General features: G+C 35.9%; 1 protein-coding gene and 2 long non-coding RNA genes across 6 annotated transcripts; 2 read left to right on the top strand and 1 right to left on the bottom strand.

Annotated features, from left to right (window-relative positions):
• Positions 1-1,250: 1,250 nt before the first annotated feature.
• On the bottom strand, positions 1,251-18,128 carry LOC126925881 (uncharacterized). Of its 4 annotated transcripts, XR_007714173.1 has the most exons (6): positions 17,992-18,128; positions 7,443-7,775; positions 6,342-6,735; positions 4,786-6,241; positions 3,115-3,216; positions 1,251-3,014 (listed from the first exon to the last, which is right to left on the bottom strand). It is a non-coding gene; the product is annotated as an uncharacterized LOC126925881 (long non-coding RNA). The 4 variants fall into 4 exon arrangements; XR_007714174.1 differs by having other exon boundaries at positions 3,115-3,269; positions 4,786-6,735; XR_007714172.1 differs by having other exon boundaries at positions 4,786-6,735.
• LOC126925873 (venom allergen 5.02-like) lies at positions 4,817-18,746 on the top strand. Its single transcript, XM_050741862.1, has 7 exons — positions 4,817-4,965; positions 12,464-12,585; positions 12,949-13,030; positions 13,840-14,000; positions 14,845-14,945; positions 16,941-17,035; positions 18,066-18,746. The coding sequence occupies exons 1-7, from the start codon at positions 4,860-4,862 to the stop codon at positions 18,110-18,112; spliced, it is 714 nt and encodes a 237-aa protein (XP_050597819.1). The 5' UTR covers positions 4,817-4,859; the 3' UTR covers positions 18,113-18,746.
• Positions 18,747-24,311: 5,565 nt separating this feature from the next.
• LOC126925882 (uncharacterized) lies at positions 24,312-26,213 on the top strand. The gene is made up of 3 exons (XR_007714176.1): positions 24,312-25,024; positions 25,137-25,323; positions 25,402-26,213. It is a non-coding gene; the product is annotated as an uncharacterized LOC126925882 (long non-coding RNA).
• Positions 26,214-26,324: the final 111 nt, after the last annotated feature.

The following is a 26,324-nucleotide window of genomic DNA, read 5'->3' as shown; positions in this document are numbered from 1 at the left end:
ATTCTACGCCACTGTTATATTTTTTCTTCGCTGTTCCGAGAAGCCGGAGGACAGAGTAGCGAGAAGCGATAGAGGCGTTCGCGGGAGATAAATCGAAGTAGACAAGGCGAAACTCAGGGCACGTACCACGGGAGAAAATTTTCTCGGTGGCGCGCAAAGTGGCGGAGGAATTTGCATTCCAAAGTGCACGGGCCTGATGCGCCGTGCATTCGCTAGCAGCGTCGCTTTTCGCACGTTCGAGGCGAAATAAATCATTTCGTGCTAACTTTCGGTTTAACAAACCGCTCGCTCTACCTCACGTTCAACATTTAAAATATCCGCGATAGCTCGCAAAACTGTTGGCACGGAAATCTTATCTACCAACATATTCTGTCCGTTATACGAAACATTAAAAATTTCCTTGCCACTGTCGTGGAAGATGACTATCTTGGTTATGTAATGGTCAAATTTGAAACGAACCTAAAAACGTGTATACTGTGGCTCGCGGAAATATTCCGACGCTGTTGGCAACTCTTTACGCGTATACTATACGAGACATTTTAAAATTTCACTGGCACCAGAGCTTACCGTGATTATAATAGTAAAATATGAAGCCAGTCGAAAAACGTATACACGGTGGCCGGCAAAAATATTCGTACACTTTCAGCAACTCGTTCAGCGTGCATTGTACAAAACATTTTAAAACTTCATCGACGCTGTAACGAGAGACTATCGTGATTGCAGTAGTAAAATTTGAAAGCGGTCGAAAAATGTATATACCGTGGCTGAGGGAAATATTCGAACACCGTTAGGAACTCTTTATGCGTATACTGTACAAAGCATTCTGAAACTTCATTAGCACTGTAACGAGGCAAGACTATGGCCGATATCGGACAAATTTTTAACGAATTTGAAAACGTGCATAGAAGTTTGGAAATATAAAAAAAAAATATTGGAACGATTAATTATTCGCTATATTAATAAATAAAATAATAATTTAACGAGACCGTCTATTTTAGATCATGCTAATTGTATGCTTCAAAATTCGAACGTTTCGTAATTTCTAATAATTTTTTACTAGCCGTACGTTTATAATAAATGTCTTGTAAATTCTGTACACATCTTCGAATTGCTTCCAAACTTTACTGTTACAATCGCGACACTCGTGTCTCGCCACAGTGCTAACGAGATTTCTGAATATTTTGTATAATATATACAACCGTGTATAAGTATTTGGACACCTAAACCAATCCATTCGAAACATCGATATCTCTATTTTATTTTCAACATTATGACAGGAAATTATTTCACTGCTATTAATTCTCAGCATTTCGGTCCACGAATGTTCCGGCGAATCGAAACTGAAACGAGCAACGTACTTTCATCGATCAAGAGCCATATTTATATTTATCAAATATCGTAAATTTTGTCAAACGGGTAGAAACTCTTAGAACGTTGATTGATAGCGCATTAGCTTACTGCCATTTATCTCAACGATTTGCCCATAAAGATTCGGCAAAATTCTCTCCTCGCGTTTAAAATTGCCTCTACGCAGAGTGAGATTTTTCAAGCGAAGAAAAATACCTCTGAAACTCTTCCAGGGAATACGAAATTTTGCGAGAAAAAATTCGCTCGTGTCTTTTTGTTGATGGAAGAAAGGAAGACACGGCTGTGAACTGGTTTTCGGAAGAAATTGTCTCAGAGTATTATAAATCGTGGATTCGTTTCGGAATTAAGTAAAAAATAATGGAGACCAAAGTCTGGACATGCAAATGACTGGAATACCTAATCGTTTCGGAGAAACAGCTTCACGAGGAATAATTCATTCGAGATTTTGGAGCCTGGCAGTCTGCTGGCTTCCCAACGTCGATCGCTAGAACCGGTCGATACACCTATTCGAAACTTTATTCCGTTTAAAAGAAAAAAGAAAGAGAGAAGAGAAAAAGATAGACGTTGCGTGGTCCACGCGTGGACCACGCGTACACATTTTGCAACATCGACAAATAATTAACGCTTAAAAGCATCGCAAACATTATCGAAATGTTTTACGGACTAATTAACTGTTAGACGCATGCTTTCAATAATTACTTAAGCATTCCAGCAGCTGATCAAAAGTCGACCATTAAAGCTTTATATAGAAAATTATTATTCATGAGACATTTAGAAAGTTACATACAAATCCACGAGAAGATAGTTGTCAGCAGACTATATTTGATTGGAAAGAATCGATCGAATGAGTCGATGAACAGCAGAAGTCCCAAATTAGACACTTTCGAGAAATGTTAAAATCAAAATGTAAATGTGTAAAACAACACGCCAATGCGAAGAATAGGACGAAAAAATACTCTAGAAATACATGTACGATATATGATAGTCGTTTGAGTTTAACGAAAAGAAAAATAAAATGTGAACAAGTTAACGAAGTACATTAAGAACACCAAGCGAACAATTGACGTTCTATCGAGAAATTTGTCATGGGAAGGCTGCTGTTCACAGACAGGACGACGACTAATTTTCTTAACAGCATGCTGAATGTGCTTTAAGTAGTATCTCTTACCACTGTATTATTTTCTTTATTTATTTTCTTTAATTTCCTGACACCAAGCGAACAATTGACGTTCTATCGAGAAATTTGTCATGGGAAGGCTGCTGTTCACAGACAGGACGACGACTAATTCTCTTAACAGCATGCTGAGTTTGCTTTAAGCAGTATCTCTTACCACTGTGTTATTTTCTTTAATTTCCTGACACCAAGCGAACAATTGACGTTCTACCGAGAAATTTGTCATGGGAAGGCTGCTGTTCACAGACAGAATGACGACTAATTCTCTTAACAGCATGCTGAGTTTGCTTTAAATAGTATCTCTTACCACTGTATTATTTTCTTTAATTTCTTGACTGCAACATGTATCGAACAGCACAGGTCTAATGGTTTTATTTGAATTGTAAGAGACTTACGGATAACGTTGAACCACAGGTAGACAGACACGAACGTCCGTCTGAGTTGGCATGACCGTATTTGCATTGGGAGTGCACTGTAAAATTAACAGCGTTGATGATAAAAGGGAAAACTAACGCTATTCATCGAAATGTCTGAAAACGTGGCTTTCGAATACGCGCTGTTCTTCGACTCACCGATTCAATTAGACAGCTGGAAATAATCACAGCGTTTGTAGGGGAGCACGGCATCCTTTCAGAAATTTCAAACTTGTCTATCTTCACTTGCGGATGTATCAACTGGAAAGCGAATCAGTGGAGACGTTGTTAATCCTACAATACGTAGACGTGAGCTGCAACGACAATTGCAGCAATACGTTCTCTTCTCGTTGGTTAGTTTGGTAGAAAAGTTGATGGGAAAAATTCAGTCTGCTGGGAAAATGGTAAATTCTGCAAGCGAATGTCGCGGGAAAAAATTCGCCGTTTTAATAGTGACGTTTAGCCAGTTCAAAGCTGATATAAACATAACCCAAATCCTACATAACTCAGGTATAATCGAATCCTGGATCACACCTGACAGTGACATAATTCTTGTCCAAGTCAGATTTAATAAAAACGTGACCAAAATCCTGATTTGACTAAGGCGTATCCCAAAGCTAACTGAAGTCTACAGCTCGTGCATAACTCAAATCTAATCCAAACCTATCTCAAGCTTCTACTTTTTGGTCTAACTGCAGCCTGGATGAAATGTAACTTGAATCTCGGTCGACTAAGAAAATACATCGATTACACGTGAAATTATTCTACGATCGAGACGAGGAGATTACATTTTTAAAATTCATTACCTGAGAACATCACGATTTGTCCGAGTGTGTGTTAAATCACGTGTGCTGAGCTGTAGATTCATGAGAGGGAAAATCCGATAATCCTGAATGGTATGGCTGAACTTGAATGATAAAAAGCATTTTGTCGTTACTGCTTTTCATCCTTATCTCTAATTGTAAGTCCACGCATAAAGATAGCATTGGACGCAAGCATAAGTTTCGTGCTCCCATTCAATGATAATAGACTCATAAATGTGCTGAGAGCCAGCGGTGAATAATTGTTTATAGCTGCCATATCGGTTCGTAAAGCTGAGAGCTATAAACTGAACTAAACCTAGACCTAGACCTAGACCTAGACCTAGACCTAACTCTCATAGAACCTAACGTAAATTCAGATCTAGAAGTACACAGAGATCCAATTGCTAATCCTGTTCTCTCGATCTTGCCATTTCCGGCTAAATTTTATTTTTCCAGCGTTAAAAAATATCTCAAGTTTGAAGAAAATATGGGGACATTCTTATCGGTACGTATCCTTTCTCGTTTTAATTGAAATATTGTCTTAAAACATTCTGAATCTTTTTCGTTTGCTAAAATGAAAGCCGAATTGAAACGTAAAAATTCGATGATCGTGTAGCATGGTTCAATCTGACATTGACCTTAAATCGAATGGAATCGAAATCTGACTGGCTTTAACCCCACCTTTCTAATACCCGCTTAACTGATATTTAATTTTCTACGACTGAAAATTGTCAGGATATTGTTAATCTTTTGCTGATCTGTTAAACAAAAAGCTGCTCCCTCGATGGCCTTGAAACCAGTCACCCTGACCTATGCAACCGGTCCCCACCATGTAAACTGGTAGCGCGAACAATTACACGGTCCAAGCCATGAGACAGGTGAATATAAAGGCAGTCGCACGACCGTGCTAAGCTATTAGTCCGTCTGCTTCCGACGACCGGTTCTCACCGGTCAATCGGCCGATTTTATAGTTCGATTGACCCATGTTCACATATTTAAGGCAGCCATACGCATTTTATCGACTTACGCATCAATTTTCGTTGTGCAACACGGGAAAATCCGAATTGACTGCTGCCGGACGCGAGTTAACAATTGAAGAAGATGATGCTCGATAGAAATGCCAGGCAACTGACGTTGATCTTGACCGTGGTCTCCGTGGCCTCCGCCAACAATCTGTGGCCATCGTGCTCTGGAAAAACTATGATGAGTAAGTGATTATAATTCAGATTTTATAAGCGGTAGTGAATTGGTAAAGATTTTATTGCATGTTATGTTAAAAGGGTAATTAGTAAAATTTGGAAATTGGAGCATATACATATAATTAAGTGATGTGGAAATCAGAGTAATTGGAAATTGAGGGAAAATGAATATTAGAAATTGAGGAAAAGGAAAACTGAAAATATTGATATGAGAAAATGGGAAATTGTATAGTTAGGTAATATATATAGTTAGGTAATATGGAATTAAGAGTAATTGGAAATTGGGGTATGGAAAGTCAGGGAAAATGAAGATTAGAAGAAAGGGAAAATTGGAAGGTTGACATGAGAAAATGGGAAATTGAAGAAATTGGCACATACATGATTAAGTAAAATGGAAATCAGAGCAATTGGAAATTAGGATATGTAAAATTAGGGAAATTGAAAATCAGGCATAAAGAAAATTCAGGATTAGGAGATTAGAAAAGTTAAAGGGTTATAGAAATTGGACATTAGAAAATTAGGAAAATTAGAAACTCGGCATGGAAGTAATAAAAGAAATTCGAAATTGACGAATTAACAAAACTAGAAATTTAAGACTAGCAAATTACGGAAACTGTACATTAGGGAATAAGGAATTAAGAAAATTGTAAATAAGAAAAATTAATATGAAATCAGAAGATGGAAAACTCTAAATCAATGAATGGCCCATTGAAGAAATTTAAAACTAGAGAGCTTGCAGAGAACAATTAGACAAAGTGCAAATTAATTAAATTTTCAAAATTAGTCATATTAATTTAACGATTGATAATTAATTATGTGAGAAAGATCAGAAAAATACAAAATAAAAGAAGCAACGAATCTTTCATAGCCAAGAGCAATGAGAATTAACATAAAGGACCACAAAATTCCAAAATCTTCTATAGAAAAGAATTAGCCACTCTATCGTTAGAGAAAAAATCTGGACAATCATCAGTCCCAGTAGTCACGAAATAATTTCTTCACTCCACGCTCGTTTAACAACAGAAATTTGCGTAAGGGTCGAAGAATTCGCTCCGGAAAGCGTTAGCTCGATCTTTGCACTTGCCTCTGTTCCACAGTTTTAACGCTTTGTCCGTGGCACGTGGATTTCTAGTGCAGGTGATTCATCTCGTCGAGAAGCACAATTTGAATAATCGCCACGGAACCGTGTACCGTGATTTCCAGTTCGTCTAACGCTCTTCAGCAAGCGTGATAAGAACGTGACTAGGCATAAGCAACTTTGAAGTATCCTTAACTCTCGTCTAGCTATAATTAAGTCATTTCAAGCTCCAGTCATGAATGCAACTATACGCTGCATTTTTAACGCTTCATCTAGGTTTTCAATACGATTTTATTTCTAATTTACCTCCAATTGTTAATTCCGGAATGTTAATTGTTAATTCGTTCCGTTTTTACAGCCAAACTGAAGCGTGTGATTTTTCCTTCAATGTACGCATCGTTCCTTTCCATGACTTTTCGCCATTATTATAACAACTTCATTATTCCATCGGCGTAGAATTGCTTAGTCTTGCGAGGAAAAGAAACGTACCAATTCGTTTTTGCAATCTTCCAAAGAAGGCAAGTTCTCATTATATGAAGTATTTTTCTAACGAGCGAAATAAGCGATGATCTGAGCGTGCAAGATCAGGAGAATATGGTAGATGGAGTAGAACGTGCCATCCAAATTGCACCAATTTTTGTCCTCTGACGATGGACACGTGGTGGTTTTGCGTTGCCTTGATCGAACCGTGCTTGAACTTCTTTGAACAGATCAACAGAGAACAAGTTATTTTATTGTTCAATTTAATATAATCATCGATATTACTTCATTATATCTCTCTAATATAGTTTTGATAATTTGCTATATACAGTGACGAAGGAAAGAAAGTTTGAAATTGATACACTATGGATTTTGGTAACTTTCGCTATACTAACAATTTTTCATTATATTAGTAACAGTCATTCTAATGAAATATTTTTGTCTATACCTCGAAAATTAAGATCAAACGACGATAACGCGTATAGAGAAAAGTTATTCGGAATCATGTCCCTGACCGTGTATTTCAAGGTCATCGAAATTGGTGTGGAGTACCGTTTGTAAATTATTATTATTATATTATTATAATTATTATTAACGTATACGTGTACTAATTAAACGTTCGGATATAATCGTAGAATATAGAGCTATATATCTTACAAAATTAAATAACTGCACGAAGCCAGTAAATTCTATTTATGTTGCATCGTTCTAATAACCATTTTGTTGGAAATGAGTAATTGTCCGATGATTTATGGACAGAGCATGTATATTTACGATACTGGACGGTTAAACGACCGAATTAATTTCCGATTGGCGGTGGTAGATAACAATACTATTCGACAAGAACCGATAGTTCGTTTCTTCGACCTCTTTTCCATTTTTCAACGTTTCTTCTTTTTTTCCTCTGGCCGCGTAATTGTTCCGCACCTTGGGCATTTTAAATGTTCTCAAAGCAGGGATCCTCCAATTACCGCGGAAAAAGCAGGTTCCTTTGTTCGTGCGGTGCGTCAGGCGCACCGCTCGGTCTCCGTTGAATAACAGTTTCCAGTCGGCAATTAGTCAAGTTCGTTCAACGATCGCGTATCTCGTTCCGCTCGTGACTATTCCCATTGAGAACGAGCATCGGGAAACTGTGCACCGAATTCGAAATTTCGCGGAGATGCGCCGTGCTCTTTTCCTTCCCTTGCCCTCAATTCCAGCGACTCGTTTCCGGTCCGGTCCGGACGCTGTCCCACAGCCTCTATTGTTTCGATTAAAAAGCTGCAATATGAGAACGATTTTATTTGCCAAGAAAAATTCGATAGAAAATAGGAAAAGGAGAGAAAGCGAAGAGAAGAATATTATTTCGGTCGTGGGGATATTTATCTAGGGGAAACAGAAAGGAGGGGTGTCAAAAAGTGGCAAATTGACAAAGACTTTGATTGGTAAGAAAGAAAGGTTCGAGAGAAAATAGACGAAATAGCGAAGAAACGAACGTTATATTTGCCATAGGGATATTTATTTATCTAGAGAAAAATGAAGGATAACGAAAAAGTACCAAATTTGTCCGCTCTCAGGCATCCAAATTTAGAAATTTAAATAAGGTATCGCGCTATAGTTCTTAAGGTAGGAAAGTACTTATGGCAAATGCGACGGGAAAGCTGTGAAAAATGCAGAGAGAAAGAGGGAATTTAGATTTAAAAAATTGATTTTCTAGTAAGGAAGATTTAAAATTGGAGGGGAAAGACAACAAAGTCGCGGGAAGAATCGGTATTGCAAGAGTAATTATCGACTGAGACGGTCGAGTGATCGGGCAGACCTTCCCTTGAAGGAATGGAAATAACTGGGAAACTTTGAATGGAGGCCAGCAGCCAGGGACTATTTATTTAACAAGCTGGCAAGTCCATTCCCACGAAATCCATTTAACCAGGCGCTACGACAAGAGAATGGAGTTAGCAGGTGTCGGTCGAATCGTTACGTACCAGCCAAGCCCTGCTCATTTCCGCTGCAAAAAGAAACCAACCCGCGCCCAGTGCTGCCAACTGATCCGCTGTCGCGCTAGATCGTTTTTTATTTCTACCGATTTTACGTAATAATACTCGAGCCTCGTCTATAGCTCTGATCGTATGACGCGGGTATTATAATTAAATGTCAATCAAATATTAAATAGAACGGTAAAGGAAACCAATTTTTAGTGACAAAATGACTGGGAATTATGAAACAATTAGTCGTTTATACAGACTAACTCTCGGATGGAAAACTTTCATTGATATAAATATATCATTAAATATATTATATAATATATATTGTATGAATATGTTATGTGATATCATATGACATATATATATTTATCATTGTTCTTTTCGTTTTCTAGTAACATTGATGCTCTCCAACGACGAAAACGCGGAAAATTGGGGGAAATGGAAACAAAGAAAATTATTTGAATTTCCGTGGTAACCCGATGTTGTACAGCGAACGTGCCACTATTCGAAATTTCAATAATTTCAGGTCGTTACGATAAAGCCGAGAATATATGACTCGTGGTAAAAAAAGGAAACGTGTCTATTAAGAGGCGAAATTAGCCGAATATTTGCTCGGTAAAAATGGCGGGAAAATCGACGGCACAGTTTCGAAATGCGATCTATGAGCGACGCGACAGTTAACAAATAGAAAAAACACGTGCTAGATATAGAATTAATTTCGCAATCACATTTTCGGATAACAATAGACGTAGGTATCTATGAAACATCGATTCTTTAGTTCAGGTCACATCGAAATTTAATTTCCAATATTTTTATTTATCCTACAATAATAAAAAATAGATATAAAATGACATGAAAGTAAAAACAACTATCTATTAAAAATGACATGGTGTCATTTAAAATATATTCGTATTATACGAAACAAAGAATTAGCGCAAAAATAGCTTGCAAAATTTAACAAAAGTAAACCATTTCGTTTTCATAGCTAAAAGAAATATGTCCATTAAAACAATCAATAACAATTGGACTGCTCATTTCGAAAGTAGCGTGTAAGTCCATTTTCCTTTCTTCTAAACCATTCGCACTTCCACGAGTCGAAAAACCCTGATAAATCACGAACTAAAAATGCATTGGAAATTTCGATACTCGAAGATTACGTACGTTCGAAAATTTCAATATCGCAAGATCAGCGACAGCACACGCGCTTACACGAATGAAAGATAAAAAGCACGACAGGTGGCTGTACTTAAAAATTCTCATTACGTGCCGTTTTGTACGGGGATATCCCCCAATTCTCCGACCATTTTACAGCTAATCCGTGTCGTAAGAGTAACCTTTTGTACGGCGGATAGGTGTATTTAAAAAAGGAGAAAGGAAAGGAGGAGGGGAAGGAATTGAAACGTTAAACAAAATTCATGTAAAGTCCCGTTGTTTTTATTGTCGGAAGTATCGGACAAATTCGCCGTAATTAAACAGACAAGGGAGAGATAAAGGTGGAAAAAGAGGGACAGAAGAAGCAAGGTAACTTTATTGCTCCGGTTTTCGTCCAGCTGTGCGCCGACCTAGCTTCATGAATAATTCAGCTCGTACATTATTTACGGGGAGAAAATTGGAATCTATTACATTTCGATAGAACGGCGAACATCGATTCGACGGTAAAAATACCGTATTCAGCCGTGCGAGCAGCCACGAGATTCGATTACATTTGCGAATTAAAGCAGTTGCCGGTTAATTACGGGAAATCCGTAAATTTGTGGGCGCGCGCGTGCAATAAACGCCAAGATGCTACGCGAATTGTTATTCAAAACGAACGACTCGTGCTGAACTCCCGTTTCACGCATCACCGGCGAATTACGATATTTCGGATTTTGCGAGTTTCTCATTCCGCCTACGAATATTTTCATCTAAAATTCCAATACGCGAACTAGCGAAACGCTACATTTACGTTCGACCCATTCTGTGCCGGGTACTGCTATAATTTAATAGCTATAACGTTAATGAAAATTCCAAGCTTTATACAAAGACGAGCAGAACGTGGCGAAGATGCAAAGAATGCAGGATGGCGCGTAATTCGTGGTACAAATGGGGCCGTGGCTGCGGAATAAGACGAAACTCGATAATAACAAAATTGCGTGGCAGGCATGGTTTTTGGAAAAATCGAGTTTGAAAATTTGCAAAGTATGCGTACATTTGCTCGATTCCCAGTTAGAGAGGAGGTTATTCGGATAGATAGAAGGTTATTCCACTATGTGAAAATAAGTCGAATATGTAGAATATAATTTTCTCATCTTAAATTTTATTTCCGAGAAAATCGAATTTAAAAATTTATTTAATACGCGCATGTCGGGCTATTTCTTCACTAAAATTATTCAAATCTATATTTGCCTGTTTCCCCCCTCTCTATTCTTTCCCTTAAACAATGGAATTTTATACTTCGTTCTCGACTTATTTTCGAATGTAACATAACCTCTTGTCGATTTCTATCTATTCCTGTCCAGCCGGCTATTGATCAAATTCACGAATACTTCACAAATTTTCAAGCTCGATTTTCCCCAAAAAATGAAGCCTTCAACGCAATTTTGTTATTCTCGATTTTTGCCATAGAATCTCCTTGACCCCATTTGCATCATGAATTACGGATCACCCTGTATAAAATAACCAAATTGCGGTACTCCTTGCCATGTTTAATGGATAAACCAAATTTTTTACCCAGGTTCTAGTTTCTAAATTATATTTTAAAAGATAGAAGTTTGCATAAATATCTGCACGACGCTAGATGTACCTTTTGAATAACCTGATATTAATCGGTAAAACGAGAAAGTAAGGCGAGAAAGTGACTAAAAATTGTGCAGAGCTGCAAGAAGGAAATTCGATTGCCGATTCGCGTCCCAGCGGGATAGAAATTTGCATTCCTCGTCTTCGTAGAGGAGCTAAAAGTTATTAGGCGAAAGAATACGGTAGCAGGAAAGTTGTCTGTCGAAAGACAGAGGGAACGTCGTTAAAGCAGATTCCTGGAAAGTTTTCCGGAACGTTGGCTAATCCAGCTGGCCAAGAAAATGGACGAAAGACTGAGCGGGGGAAAAAAAGACGAATTTCAACAAGGCGATAGAATCCCTTACATTAACGTTACGTTTGAATAATTGCACAAAACGTTTGAAACGTCCTGTACGTGTTAAAAAGAACACTAAAACGATCGATCGAAGCGTTAAAAGTTCGAATTCTTAATTAGAATCTACCAGAGAATGTTCATATTATTGTTTGAACGTTGCTTTGAATCATTCTGGACAATCTCTAACTATTCTCCAAAGATTCTATTCGAGTTAGATCATCTGTAGACCGCCTACAGGGTAGGAGAACTTGCCAGTCTTAACTAATGTCCAGAACAATCGAGTTCGTAATTCAGTTAGTACCTGTTGCTACAGGAAAGTACAAAAATGGAAACTGCGGAGCAAATTATAAGTTTCCTATTCTGCTCCGTCTTTGCTATGTGATTTCAAACTTACATACATACATATATCGAAGCTTTAGTTTAACCTAAATATTCTTAGGTCATCTCGTTTCATTTGGGCAGTTGACAGGCTAAATCGTTTAACTCGACTTTTTGAAATTTTTGAAATTTTACTGTCAGACCAACGTGGTTCGTGGGTGACATTGTTCATGAGAAGAGCCTGCTTTTCCCGTGAAATCCATAATCCGTTAATCCATAAACCGAAGATGCTTACAGGATCAGAGATTCCTTCAAGCTAATAAGATTAAGTTAAAAGATTCAGTTTACGGTGGGGCCTTACGGACCATCTCACGCGCCGTAACATAAATGAAAGAACCAAAGATTTTCCCAATCTTGCTTTTGTATATGAACAAATCTAAAACAAAAAAAAAATTACAGTTGCAATCTCTTTAGAAATATTTTGTCACCATTTTACAGTGATATGTAGATTGGTGGGTATAGTGGATCTACTACTTGATTGTCTATGGATTTATTTATAGGATCCACAGATTTAACCTGCGAGGAGAAACAGACCATCTTAGACGAGCATAATCGCTTGAGACAACTAGTGGCTTTGGGTCAGATCAATGGACAGCCCAGTGCTGCCAATATGAGAGAAATGGTAAGAAATAAAGTTCAAACTTCCCGCCTTTTTATCTTTTTGCAAAGAATTACTGTCTGTACATAATCTATAATAGATCAACTGCAGATTTTTATTCATTTATGAGAATTTTAATGCAAGAATGCGCAGAATACACGTAATATATTAAAATATATAAAATATCCAAAGTATAGTACCCATTGTGATATTTGGCAAGTGAAACAAATCAGTGCTCAGGTTCTATTTTTTCAATTACATTCATAAAAATACGAATTTGCATAAATGTCCGCTGTCTAATAATCAATTACTGTAATTGCCTTCTTAAACGATTTTACGAGAGTTCGATTTGGAAATTTGTTACTAGGAAATAGGGACTTTTTTCAGGTCTGGGACGACGAATTGGCTGCCATGGCGCAAAGGTGGACGAATCGGTGCGCTGAGATCCACGACGATCTCAGGAATGTTCGTAAGTAGATCTACGACTACTTGTAACCTCTTTAATTAGCAGGACGCTACTTTTGAGTCACTCTGTAGATCAACGTGTGCTGTCCAGCGTTTGCATGAAAAGGGCATCCGCATGAAACAAATCACGTGATCACAATTGATCAACAGCACTCTTAACAATTCGAAGCATCTGATACAGCTATAATAGAGATCCCTTTATACGAATTTCATTTACCAAAAACAAATTTTAATTAGTGACCGGTTGATTGAATTCCAACCGATTGAATCCGCTTATTCGAATATAAACTCTTGGTTTATTTGAACGAGAAATGACAAGCAGTATGACAACTCAGTAACTTCTTGTTATATAAGAATCATAAAATCTTCCAAGATCATAGATTAAAAAATCTTAAGACAGCTACTGTAATATTTGCTTTAAGATTGGAAAAGGTTAAAGATAGCTCAACCTAATACTTGACTCGATAGAAAACCAAAGTTTTATTAAAGGTAGGGAATGTCCTCAGGCGTTTAAACTTCTAACGAACATACATACAAACACATATTATATATGTTCTTGCATATTTCGATTCGGCTAAGTTTTACGACCGATGGGCCCCCTTCGTAACACAAATTCAGAGAGAAATCGGCAGATCCAAAAGAGATTTTGTTTCCCCTTCACGACATTATTGACGTGGCCTAAACAGCGATGATCCACGCGTAGAGCAATCGATAAATTAGTGAAACAAGAAATTAGCCGACAGAGAGTACGATCCTCTGTCGGTCCATAGTGAAACAGGCTATCGATCATGATTAACAACGATCGATCTACAGGCAGGTTCTCTGTGGGACAAAATATGGCTCGAGCATGGACAACGAGGCCTCCGGGACCGTACGACGACCAGCCAAACTGGCGCCAGATGATCAACGGCTGGTTCGACGAGGTACATCACTATCAAACAGGCTATAGCGATGCCACCGGCCATTACACTCAGGTTAGTTGTCCTTGCTGCTCTTAGATATACTATCCAATCCCTTGAAACTATTATAGAAGGTCACTATCTGTGATTTCATCGAGCAAAAGTGAGTGTCAGGAAACTATTATAGGAAGCCACTATAGTACACTATAGCTATGGTACGCTAAATGGAAATGAAATTTCTGAGAGAATCTAACGTCAACGAAGAGAGTTTTTAAGATATTTTAAGTCGCCGACGGCTTGGTTGTAATGAAAGATGCCTTGGAATATTATAATTTTCTATCCAACACTAGATGTCATTAACTTTCAGTTTCTCAAGCTCTAGCATTGCTCAAAAGATCGTAAAGAGATTAGGATAATCCAATGGTGATTTTCTAAAAATTCTAAATTTTATTCAAACCACAAACCATTAAGTTCAAAATGGGACAACTATTGGATCGAAAAGATGAAAGCACCTGTAGCACCAGTAACGCGCTAATCTAATTCACAAATTAAATAAACATAAAACAAAATAAATAAATGAATGAAATGTAATCACAGAAAGATGAAACAAAAGCTTGTCTGATATAATATTCCAAAAACTGAAAGAACCTGTATCACAAGTGAGGTACTATTCTAATCTAACTCACAGACAACAAAGTAAATAAATGAAGGAATAAAATGTGACCACAGAGATGAAACAAAAGTTTGTCTAGCGTAATAATTTAAGAAATTGAAAGAAGCTGTAGCGCCAGCAAGGTAATAGGAAGTATCAAGGGAAAGCATTCGAGAAATTCGTGAAAAAGATTCTAGGAGACCTTAGACCTTAGGCAAGAAATCTCGAGTATGCAAAGGGATGAAGCAGGTTTTAAATTACTTGCAGCTCGTCTGGGGTGACACATATCTGGTGGGCTGTGGCTACTCCTTCTATTACGACCCTGCCCGGGGCTACACCAAGAACTACGTCTGTAACTATGGGCCCAGGTGAGAATTCCATTTCCCCTATTTCCTTTGCCCAATTGCTTTCATTCGATATTCGAGCGCAAATTTTCAACAAGGAAGAGCCAGAAAGAAAACTCTTTTGAAATTCGAGATCTGATTCGGCCAGCTTCGATTGTTATCAATCAATAACAAAGCCAATCCTTCTCCAATGTTCGATTTTTATGTAACAATGTATTCCGACAGTAGAAGCAAGAATTACGACAGATGGAAGCAGTGCCATAAACAACAATCTATGCCCTGAATTATCGTCGAGTAAAAATTGACTGGTTCTACTAGAAAAATAATGTTTGTCGAAAATCTAGCTTGTCCGGTGCAGATTTTCAGCAAGACAGTCTTTATATGAATTTCAATCGTCACAAGTATCATTTCAGTAACTTCGTACTTTAATCAGTTATAATAACAAACGAACGCTATTTTATATAATTATTTTTAATTATAATATCGGACACTATATTTTATACATACATTTTTATACGTTATATATAGAACGCTATTTTATGAAAAATAGCAATAAATTGACTCTTAACACAATGATTCTCAGCCAGCCATATTAAGATGATTTAATCTAATAACAGAAATAAAGGAGAAGAATATTAATGATTTTTTTGCATAAAATATTAAAATTATTAAAGAATATTAAATTTAATTAATTAAAAAGATCCAGTGCAAAAAGGAATATTCGCTATATCGATCTAATTTGGAAATGTTTCGCTTCAAAAACGTTGGATAAAGATTGGGATCTATCGATGGAAAATTATTTATTTCTTTCTGGTGGAAAGAAACATCAATTGACAAAGATCGTATTTGTTATGGGTTAATTTTTAACCGAGTTGAGAGTGTGAGAAAAGAACGAAAATTGGGGTTGGTCCCGATTATTCCTCGTGAAAAAAGTCGGAAGCTTCCAAACGAAACGCCACGCGTATTCAATCCTACCATAAATTTCCTTGCTTCTCGAGTATTTCCCGTCGATCGGTAGCTTATTACTGTCAACAAATTGAACACGTCTGTACCGCCTTTTTCCACTATGAAAAGGCCTCCTCGAATACGCAATTTTCCCGAATCTATGGTTCGATTGAATTTTTAGAAAAAACCTTTAATACATTCCTAAAATGCTTCAGATTCCCTCGATTGACGTATGAGCAAATCTTTTCAGTCTTCTGAATTTTTTTTTCTTTTTTAAGAGTTCAACAAAAAATAAAAGATTGAAAAGAGGAGAAGTAATTAAAACTGTATGATAGTCGATGGTTGCTACTGCACAAATATCGTATGTCCATCTTCAGCATTATCAAGAAAAGCAAATAAACCAGTAAAAGAAATAAACAAACGTTTCAATGAATTCGATTATATAATATTGAATACAAATTGTACATTGATCTCTTTTAGGAACATAAAGTGACAAAGATAGATCAGAAGATAGTTCTTGGAGATATTTCTATACAGATAGTAGTACACTTATAGTGCAGTACAGTACAGTACAGTACAGTGCAATATAGTACAGTATAGTACACTAAATACAATAAACAAAAGTATTATATTTGACAACTTCATCAAGTAGGTATAAATGTGATTCTTATACAGCTACTTAAAGAGATAGTGAAGAACAGAACTTGTTACATACAGAAACAGAAAATTTCAGAAAAGGTGTACATAGAACATTTGTACAGTAAGCCATCTGAATATCTGAATATTTCTTCTCAAAGCTCAAACTTTACACTTCTATGCCTCGAGTTCGAGTAGCTTATGGAAAATTATCTTCTTCAACTCAGTTCTATATAACGGCTCTTCCTGACTAATGATTCTAATAAATCTCACGATCCTAATAATTCTCTGTAAGTCTCCGTAACTGTAACTTTCTATAATTCTCCGTAGATCTGTACAACTCTAATAGCACTTTGTAAACAATTTATGACAATTTGAAGAAGCTTCAGGCGACGAGTCATATCCGTTTTTCTTCTAACATTTTATTTTACATTGCAGCGGGAACGTGATCGGCTTTGAACCGTATCAATCGGGCCAGCCTGCCTGTGGCAATTACGGGATGCTTTATTCAAATCGATACGCTGGCCTTTGTTGTGAGTTTCACGTAATAATTACTGTCCAGTTATCGCGATTAATTTCAGAACAAAAGAAACGACTATTTTTAATAGTAATTAATTTAGCATTAATCTTGCAGAGGTCTTAGTCATACTGAAATTATGTAGTTGTGTATTTAGATCACAGTTAGTAGATCATAGTGACGCTATGTAGTTGTGTACTGTGTGGACCTTTACGCATATTTATATTTCTACGGACGTATTTAAAAAAAATTTCATTTCTCTACTGAATATTATGATAAGCACCGCGTTGAATATTTCATATATTTTTTAACGTTACATGCATTTCGTAGATTTTTGCATCGTTGAATTGCCCAGAAATGCATAAACATTCGCAGTCCGTTAATACGTAGCGACTTTAAAGCCACGTAGTAACGTCAATCCTTGCATGAAGAAAGCTATGTAAATACGTCGCAGACATTTACCTTTACTAAAACAACAAATTCGTAATTATTAGATAAAACATTATTATCCTCTTGCGACGCGAACATTAGATAACAGATAAAATTAACACCGAATTGAGTAAAGCGATTAAAATTTGTTGATCAAAGATCAACATCGCGTGAAATATTAGGTTGCACGAAAAGTTATTTTATCGAATTTATTGAATTAATTTATTAAATGTACGATCCATTTTGTTCTATAGGAACAAGAGACTATTGTAGACAACTAGACAGACTAGAGACTCTTGTTACAATAAAACAAAATAGATCATACATTATTTAATAAAATAATATAAAACAAAAAATGTTGTGCATCTATTGTTTCCTCATAAAACGAAAGAAACTTTTGGTACAACCTACAATCTATAACCTATAACCTATAACCTATAACCTATAACATCGGTCATAGATAATATTAATATATTCGAGTCATAGAAATCTCTTCTATTCAATAAATGATAAACATGTGAAAAATCTTTGCAAACGATTTACCATGATAATAAGAAGAATGTTATCCCTCTTCGATTTAGTATTTCTCCAATGAATTTATGTTGTCTTGTTTTCAGCTGCGGAACACTACTACTATCTGGGAGCACTGTGCAGTTATGGTTAATGATTTTCATATCCACATGCAGAAACAGACAAGTGATTCAATTGGTTTTTCAAGGACCACGCGTCGTCAAAGCCGATCGATAGATCGTTCTATCCGATTTGCTTGATTATTCTAGTCTCTAAAAAATAGTCCGTGATTGTAAAGACCAAAACTATAGAAATGTTATTAGAATAATAAGTACTTACTAATCGTTCCGTGCGGTTTACCCGACGATTACGCGAGTCTCCGTTAACCCATTAAGCTGAAATTCGATCATCTCGCTGGCAGATCTGTTCGGTTACATAAAGCAAAATTAAACGGGCATCCATATTTGAAATATGCGAAGACCAAGCGATTTCGTGTTTCACTGGAATGTAATAACGATTATTACGAATCACGTGTAATACAACTTTACGAAGTGACGATATATGTAATATGAATACGTAACGTTCAGGCAGGGTAATAGGATTTTGTAAATATTAATATCTCGTGGCCTCGATTCAACATTGAAAAAAGTGGAAAATTAAATCGTTGAAATTTGTAATCTTGTAAATGTTGAGAGTTTCGCGATAAAATTATTCGCGCAGCTTGAAATATGTATGGAAAGAATTAAAAATAAAATACAAATTGTAGAAGAATGTTGGAAAAAAAGGAATTCGATCATTGATTTTAATTACAATCCTTCTAAATTAAAAATATCTGCTTGTTGATTGGGGTTAGGTTGGGGTTAATCTTCTTCTTTGTATTGATGTTGATGTACGATCATGATAACATTTTTTTATAAAGACAAATTAAAAATCACTATCCTAATCCATGTTCAACATCCTGCTACGAAAGAACGACAAAAGGAATAGAAAAATGGTAGATTTTTTAAGCGATACAAAATATTCAGTCCTTCCACCAAAGCAACGATTATGTTTCAATAGTGAAATCAATAGTAGAATCATTTTTGGAATTTAAAATATGTATGAAAAAAATTGAAGATAGGATAAAAATTGTAAAACAATATTGAAAAACAGGGAGCTCAGTCATCGACGTTAATTGCAATATAACTTTGTATTTTATATATATATATATTTTTTTTTACAACATTTTAAACCATCAATATTTCCTTTTTCGTCGTTAATCCACTCTTCTGCATTATCGACAAAATTATTTTTTTGATCCTTTGTTCCATAATTTTATTCAATGTCACCATGGCACAAATGTTTCTATAATAAATAAATTAAGAACTATCCTAATCCATGTTTAACGCGAAGAATAATAACACGAATAGAAAAATGGAAGATCTCAAAAGCGAAGATGAAACGTGTGCGGAGTAGTCTTAGAAATAGCCAGTCCTTCCACCAAAGCAACCTCGATTATGTTCCAATTTTTCGATTTCCGTTTCCTACCCATTTTAGCAAAGTGTAATCTTCGCGATAGGATTTGAACATCTTCGGAATCAAACATTTTACGCGAACGAGAGTTGTGCACCATTCTAGCAAGTTTCTTCTCATTTGATACCTGCGCTTCCTATGCATTTTGCATCGCGGTCGTTACGTGACTGCAACTGCAAACGCCGGGTATAAATATTTACGCGACCAGAAAGATACGGCGTCCGGGTTTTTTTCACATCCCATGCACGGCGATCATTCTTTTTTCCAAGCTGTCTCAATTAATTCAATTCGTTTCGAGCCGTTTAATTGTCGGTATAACATGGAAAAACGCGAGCCGGTTTCCTCTAGCTACAAAATATTCCAATTTAAAAAGCTGCCTCTGTAAATTTTGTAGCAGCTGCAGTTGTGAAATGCAGAAAACAATTGAATCGATGAATCGAAGAACAATACACCCTGGAAACCACATTTTGAGATATTTCAAAGAATAGCTTTAGTTTCTTTCTTTTTGTGCCTGTATGTGTATTATCAATGTCATTGATTTTATAGCGCTGTTCCAATTTAAACACGGTCATGCTAAGCGAGATAAACGTCCATATATCTGCCTACCTGTGCTTGAACATCGTTCCTGAGTCTTTTATAATTAAAATGAATTTAATAATTGGACTTGCACCGTTCCTCGACTCAACAGAATTTTTAATCTGCAAATGAAACAAATTAATACAATGGCAAAAAGTAGCAGTACCTGTTAACGTTAAAAGTAATTAAAATAAAAATGATTTAATGCAAGTTGATTACCAAAGTAAATTCAGCGCGATGTATAAGAGAATTAGTCGTCTTGTTGACAAGTACGATTAGTAGTCTTCATAAAATGTCGATGCTTCGCTTCAGATATACTTTATCAACTTAATCGCATTTTCTATACTATTTTTACTCTCATTAAACCGCAGGGACTGTCTCGATCACACACATTTATACTTCCAACTTTTAAAAATACCTAATTTCGTATTTATATCGTTTTTCAACTGGCTGGTTCGATTTTACCATTTTCGCTCGTCTAATTGCGAAGGATTTAACTTAGCCGGTGCGATCTGTTCCGACCAAATATATTACTGCTATTTTTCTTCTGGAAACAATTTTGAAAGTTTCGAGCGAAAATAAAAAGGATTAAAGAGAGAGGAAAGGCAAACAAATTTTCTGTTCGAACGTTGCATCGTGCTCGGACAGGATGACCGCTGACACGTGAATATAAACACGCGGAATATCGTATATATCGCGTACGGAATTATCGTTTAATAAAACACAACGGTGAGATAAAGTAGCGGATTATACAGACGCAAAAATCGCGCAATAAAGTTTAATTCCCTTATTCGGGACAGCGAAATCCCGGATATCCGAGCGGCAGGCTTTCCTTCGCAATTCTTCTCGATTTATTGTTAGCCGCTTGTGGACCGCCGTATTGTTCTATCCGGTTTCTGGTTCACCAAGTCTAGCCTCGATTCTCTGCTATTTACATGTGCAAGAAATATGTATACTTAATTAGTTATCATGCTCGTCTAAATAAGTTAGATTTACGAATAAGAATGTAATATTCAATTTGATGTGGCTACGTATGTAACATGAAAAGAGTATATTTTATAATCGCTGTACGTATGCGAACCTTGTACAAATGTCGTCTATGTGCTTCTGTTACGATTCTGTTATAGACACGTGCGGACGGGACTATCGCAGCTTACGTCTCTGAATACCATAGTCTTCTCTATGACTTGTACGAGGTAAGCTGACCGGATTGAGTATCACTGTGCGCCCCGTTGCTTAGGCCGACCTTCTTTTCTTTGTGAATGGAGGTTTGCTCGCGTGCAGGGGTATTTTGGCGGATTTTTTAATTGTCAATAACTAGCCATAAATGCAAATCTTTTATTCCTGATTTTCGTCTCATTTTGGCTTCAAGAATCACTCCTTAAATTTTTTGTCACCTATAGCCAAACACCCTGTATAGATCAACTAAAAAGTATAGACTAGTCGAGGTCCTCTGCTTCTATCATTTTCTCATTCCAAAGAAACCTTAATAGATAATAATTTAGCCTTCGACGATCATGACGGATTTGTTTTAACCTTATTATCTGATTAATAAATTTCTAAATTTTTGTTAATGTAAGAATTTACATAAAGTTGGATGAGCAAAAGAAATAACAATGGGTGTTCAATTTTAAATTAAATTTTAAAACCGGCCATTTGATCGAGCCTGGTAAGATTGATGTTAAACTCGTATCCATCTAGGAAAATCGAACAAAAACTTTCTGTTAAACCCAACAAAACGTAAGTTGTAGTTTCTCCGGCGTTGGTGTCAGCGACGAGGTCTCTAGGAACTTTAACATCACGTCTAATGGCATAATTCCGAAAACGCATAGAACAGAAACCCATATGGAACCTTAACAAAACATCTTCGTGACTACGAGCGTGTTGTGTTTGAATTACAGTTGTTACCACGCAAACTACTGCAATAACAGTTGGTAACCTGCAGGACAATGGCCCTGGGCATCGCTCTTCAACATGAAAGCCAAACACTGTTCAGTTGTGAAATACGGTCGATCAGGAGTCGAAGTTGTAATCCTACAAGAGGATCAGCGTTAATTGAGCGACATCGAAAAGTTGTAGATAAATGGTCCGTGGAAAATGGTACGCACGAACAAAGCGGCAGAACGTTCTCTTTATGAAGAGGTCTCACCCGTTTATGGTCAACGTTATAATCATGAACTTTGTTAAAAAGAGAAAAAACGTATTAACAGACCTATTAACGATAAAGACGATTGCGCAATTGAAAGGAAGTTGACTCAACTTTCGGCCGGAATGAGAAACCTAAATGACAAGATAACGCTGGAACCAGTTCGACAGGGTCTGTTATAGCCCAGAGAATTTATTGCCACTCGTACGTACAGTGGCTCGCAAAAGTATTTATGTCAAATGAAGTAAATTTTCGTGCGTGTTATATAAAAGGTTTTGAAATTTCATTAGCACTATAATGACATGCCACTGTCAAGATTATATTGGCGAAATTTGGACCTTATCTGAAAATATATACAAAGTTACGAGGTACCTACTGCATGCTTTTATTCGATGAAAAAATTAATACACAATATGAATGGTAACCTTGGCCATATAATATTATTGAATATGATATCATCGAATACGCTTGCCTGTTTAAATGCCTCTGTCATCTTTGCTAAATATATAGGATGTTCAACTACAGGTGCCAGAAAATTTAAGGGCTGATTCTTGAAACCGGAATAATTTGTTTCTTAGTTATTGAAAATTCAAAATCGTCAAATGAAAAATGTATATTTCTACTAAATACCTTGCAACTTTTCTATACATTTCAAGAATCGTTTAAGGTTTTACCAATGTCGTTATAATGGTTGGCTGTCGTTGCGGCGCTACTGAAACTTCAAAATGCATCGTATGACACACGTAATATGTTCATAAAAGTAGCGTCGATAAACATACGAATCCTTTCGTCAGCCAGTCAATGTGGTTCTTCGATAGGCTGGCGACGAACATTCTACGTCTTTGAAACTCGAATTGTCGGTCGCTTTTAGTCTAAACGTATGCTAATTAGTCAAATGGATGCGCGTTCGTTGATTCAGAGAAGTTTACAGAACTGCACCGAGAGAGATTCTCCGTCTCTATCCTCGGCGAATATTCAAATCAGCCATAAACCAGTCGTGTATACGACGTGAATATACGTGGCATTTAAATTTTAATTCGACGCCAATTTGGTCTTCGGGAGCAGCAGTTAGCGAGAAGGTGAGGAACAGGATCGTTGACGATTACCTTTTTTCTCTGATACAAATAAATGGTACAGATATTTCATAAGAATAAATAAAATAAGATATAAAATAATAAAATAAGATTATAAAATAAGAAATATGAAAAGACATAATTTTACAAAATGTTTTTATATTTAGTAAAAGCAATAAATAGATTTGAATTTAGTGAGAGCAATTAAATACGAAATATTTAATAAGAGAGAGAATAAATATAATATATACCATAAATTGGATGACTGTTAACTATACGGTAATAAATTTTTAGTGCAAAAATTATGACAATTCATAGCGTATCAATTTATTAACTTTCTTTCATCGACTACCGTAATGACGAAATTAACCGATTTGGTTAACGATACAATTAAATCAAAAATTTACGATACCGTTCAGCAAGAGGGCAGGAGAGGGGGAATGTTTCTGTTGCATAACGAAAATAACCTAACCCTAAATCAAGCGAAAATTTTCACACAAAAGATTGTCTGTCCTAAAAAGGAATAAAGAAACTTTTATCAAGCGAGAAAATTAATTCCGAGTGTTTCTTAAACAGAATTCAAATTTTATTTATGGATAAATAAAAACTTAATCGTTGATATAATGTCCATCACTTGCCTAAGTTATGTGAAATTACGTAAATGCAGACGACGTTTCTTCCTAAATTGCTATATGAAATAAAAAATGAGGATATTTATATTTAAAATATTTAAAAATCGCCCGCCCATTTTAGTAATTATTTTTGACTTAAATGTTTATCCGTTTCATATCAGTTTTAACGAAATGTCATTTATATTTACGTGGATCCACCGTGTATCGAATAATAGAAATTATTTTAATGATTTGAAGCTTACGTCACAGCGAAATTTGAATACTCCTCGAAAAGGTGGCGAATTAATTTACAAGCCAAATAATTATCAGAGATAAGCAAAACTAAAAAATTATCGAATTAATGTACTAACATAACGTATGATTTCTTCAGTCTTTTATAATCAACTGTTATTATCACAGGAGAAAATGGATGGATTAAACCTGATCGGAAATTCAATCTCGCCCACGATACAATCGAAACCTCGATAACAGTATCGTAAACTCGAGTGTCGTTTAATCGATTCGCGATTGACGCGCTCCTACTTCGAGGATCAAATTTCCCTATAAACGTCCGTCTGCTAGTGACATGCGTATATTCGACGAATTGGGTCGAATTCGAGTCGAGAAACGACAGCACAGAATTGAGAATCGAATTAATTAAGATGCCTGGAGTGGTTTCCACTTTCGTGGTTTTCGTTCTCCGATTACATTAAAAACTCAAGGATTTCTTAAGAAAACTAGGTCTCGAAAAGAATTCTTCAGAAAGAAACTTAATTTTAACCTTACATGATTAAATTTGATCATGTTTCAGTTAAATATCTTCAGAACATAACACATTTGCTGCCACGACGGTGATCGGTAACCCACGTTACTAAATATTTTAGCATCATTCAAGTATTATAGATTTCAGGAGCTAAAATTTTTCGACAACGTGAGTGACATATATAATATGAAAAAGTGCACAAATACAATACAATATTTTGCAAAAATTCAATATTATGGTGTAGTATATTTTAATCTACTGTAACTCCCATGACACAAGATGTATAATATATAAAATTCGCATGATAAGCAACATGTTAATGTTACACGTTCCTAGCTCTTTCAGATAGTAAAGGATTTCTCAGAAAAGAAAAAAGATAATAAGAGTAAGTTTTCAAACTGAAGCACAATCTTCAAGATTAAATGATTTGATTGTATCAAGATTTTAATTGCATTTCAGTTAAAAACCTTTAAAACTTAATGGTAATTCATTTCTAGGTCTTTCAGGGAGCAAAAGATTCCTAGAAAAAAAAGAAGAGATAATAACTCTTCAAAAAGGAACATAATCTTTAAGATTATATGATCTAAATTTGATTGTGTTTCAATTAAAAATCTTCAAGATTTTATGTTAATTCACTTTTAGGTCTTTCAGAGAGCAAAGGGTTCCTGAAAAAAAAGAGAAAAAGTAATAATTCTTTAAAAAGAAACATGATCTTTACAATTATATGTATATATAAGATTATATGATTTGATTGTGTTTCAGTTAAAAATCTTCAAGGCTTAATGTTAGTTCATTTCTAAATCTTCCAGAGGATAAAGGGTTTCTTAAAAAAAAAGGAGAAGGAAAATACTGAAAATTCGCATAAATCCCGACAGCTATGTATCAAGTAGAATTGCCGGGAATTGCCATGGTAGGACGTTTATAGTAGAAATTTGGTGCCGACCGGAGGAAGCTTGGCGTGCTTTTAAAGATTGCATGAGCTACGTTTAGCGGGGAAAATAACATGTTGGACATAATGTCCGGAATATTTTAGTATTCGGCTAAACGACGAGAAGTTGGGTGTTTTATGAGGTCGTTACTGTCGCACAGTGTCGAGGACCATCGTAAAGAAGCGGGCGCAGTCAAGTGAATTTAAAATTACGCCGGTCGGCATTAACGTTTCGTTGAAATTCTTTTTAACAGCTCTATTCCATCGTGACATAACTAAATTACGACCGACAACCACGCTTGTTTTCCGGAGAAATTTGCGTGACGAAAATAGGGATAAAAGCACAGCGTAGATTAACGATAATTAAATAACGCGAGTATCTGGAACCACGACGATTTAATTCACTTTCACTTACCTTACACAAATTACCTTATTTAAATGTAAAAGTCTGTAATTTGTTTTATGAAATATTACGAGACGTAATTGTTCATATTTTTATTGTCGTGATTCCAATACTGTTGAGTAGCCTGGGGACATTTATGAGAAATATATATTTTTATAAACATAATTAATCTCAATAGAATCTGAATATTAATGGAATCTGAATAGAGCATTGTTTTGCCTATTAAATATTATAGAACAAAGAATACTATACTTTCTCTATTTGATATGTTTTTGCATATTACACGCATTCTATGCAAATCTGTTCTTTTAAATTTCTCATAAACACATAAAAATCCGTAGTCTACTTATGAGT

Source organism: Bombus affinis, chromosome 16, assembly GCF_024516045.1.
Source record: "Bombus affinis isolate iyBomAffi1 chromosome 16, iyBomAffi1.2, whole genome shotgun sequence".
Lineage (NCBI taxonomy): Eukaryota > Metazoa > Arthropoda > Insecta > Hymenoptera > Apidae > Bombus > Bombus affinis.
This window is presented reverse-complemented; position numbering and strand designations above follow the sequence as displayed.

Coding starts and splice junctions, on each gene's coding strand:
- LOC126925873 (XM_050741862.1), top strand. CDS start 4,860: ATGATGCTCGATAGAAATGCCAGGCAACTGACGTTGATCTTGACCGTG. Junction 14,001..14,844: donor CCACCGGCCATTACACTCAG/GTTAGTTGTCCT, acceptor AATTACTTGCAG/CTCGTCTGGGGTGACACATA. Junction 17,036..18,065: donor TCGATACGCTGGCCTTTGTT/GTGAGTTTCACG, acceptor TCTTGTTTTCAG/CTGCGGAACACTACTACTAT.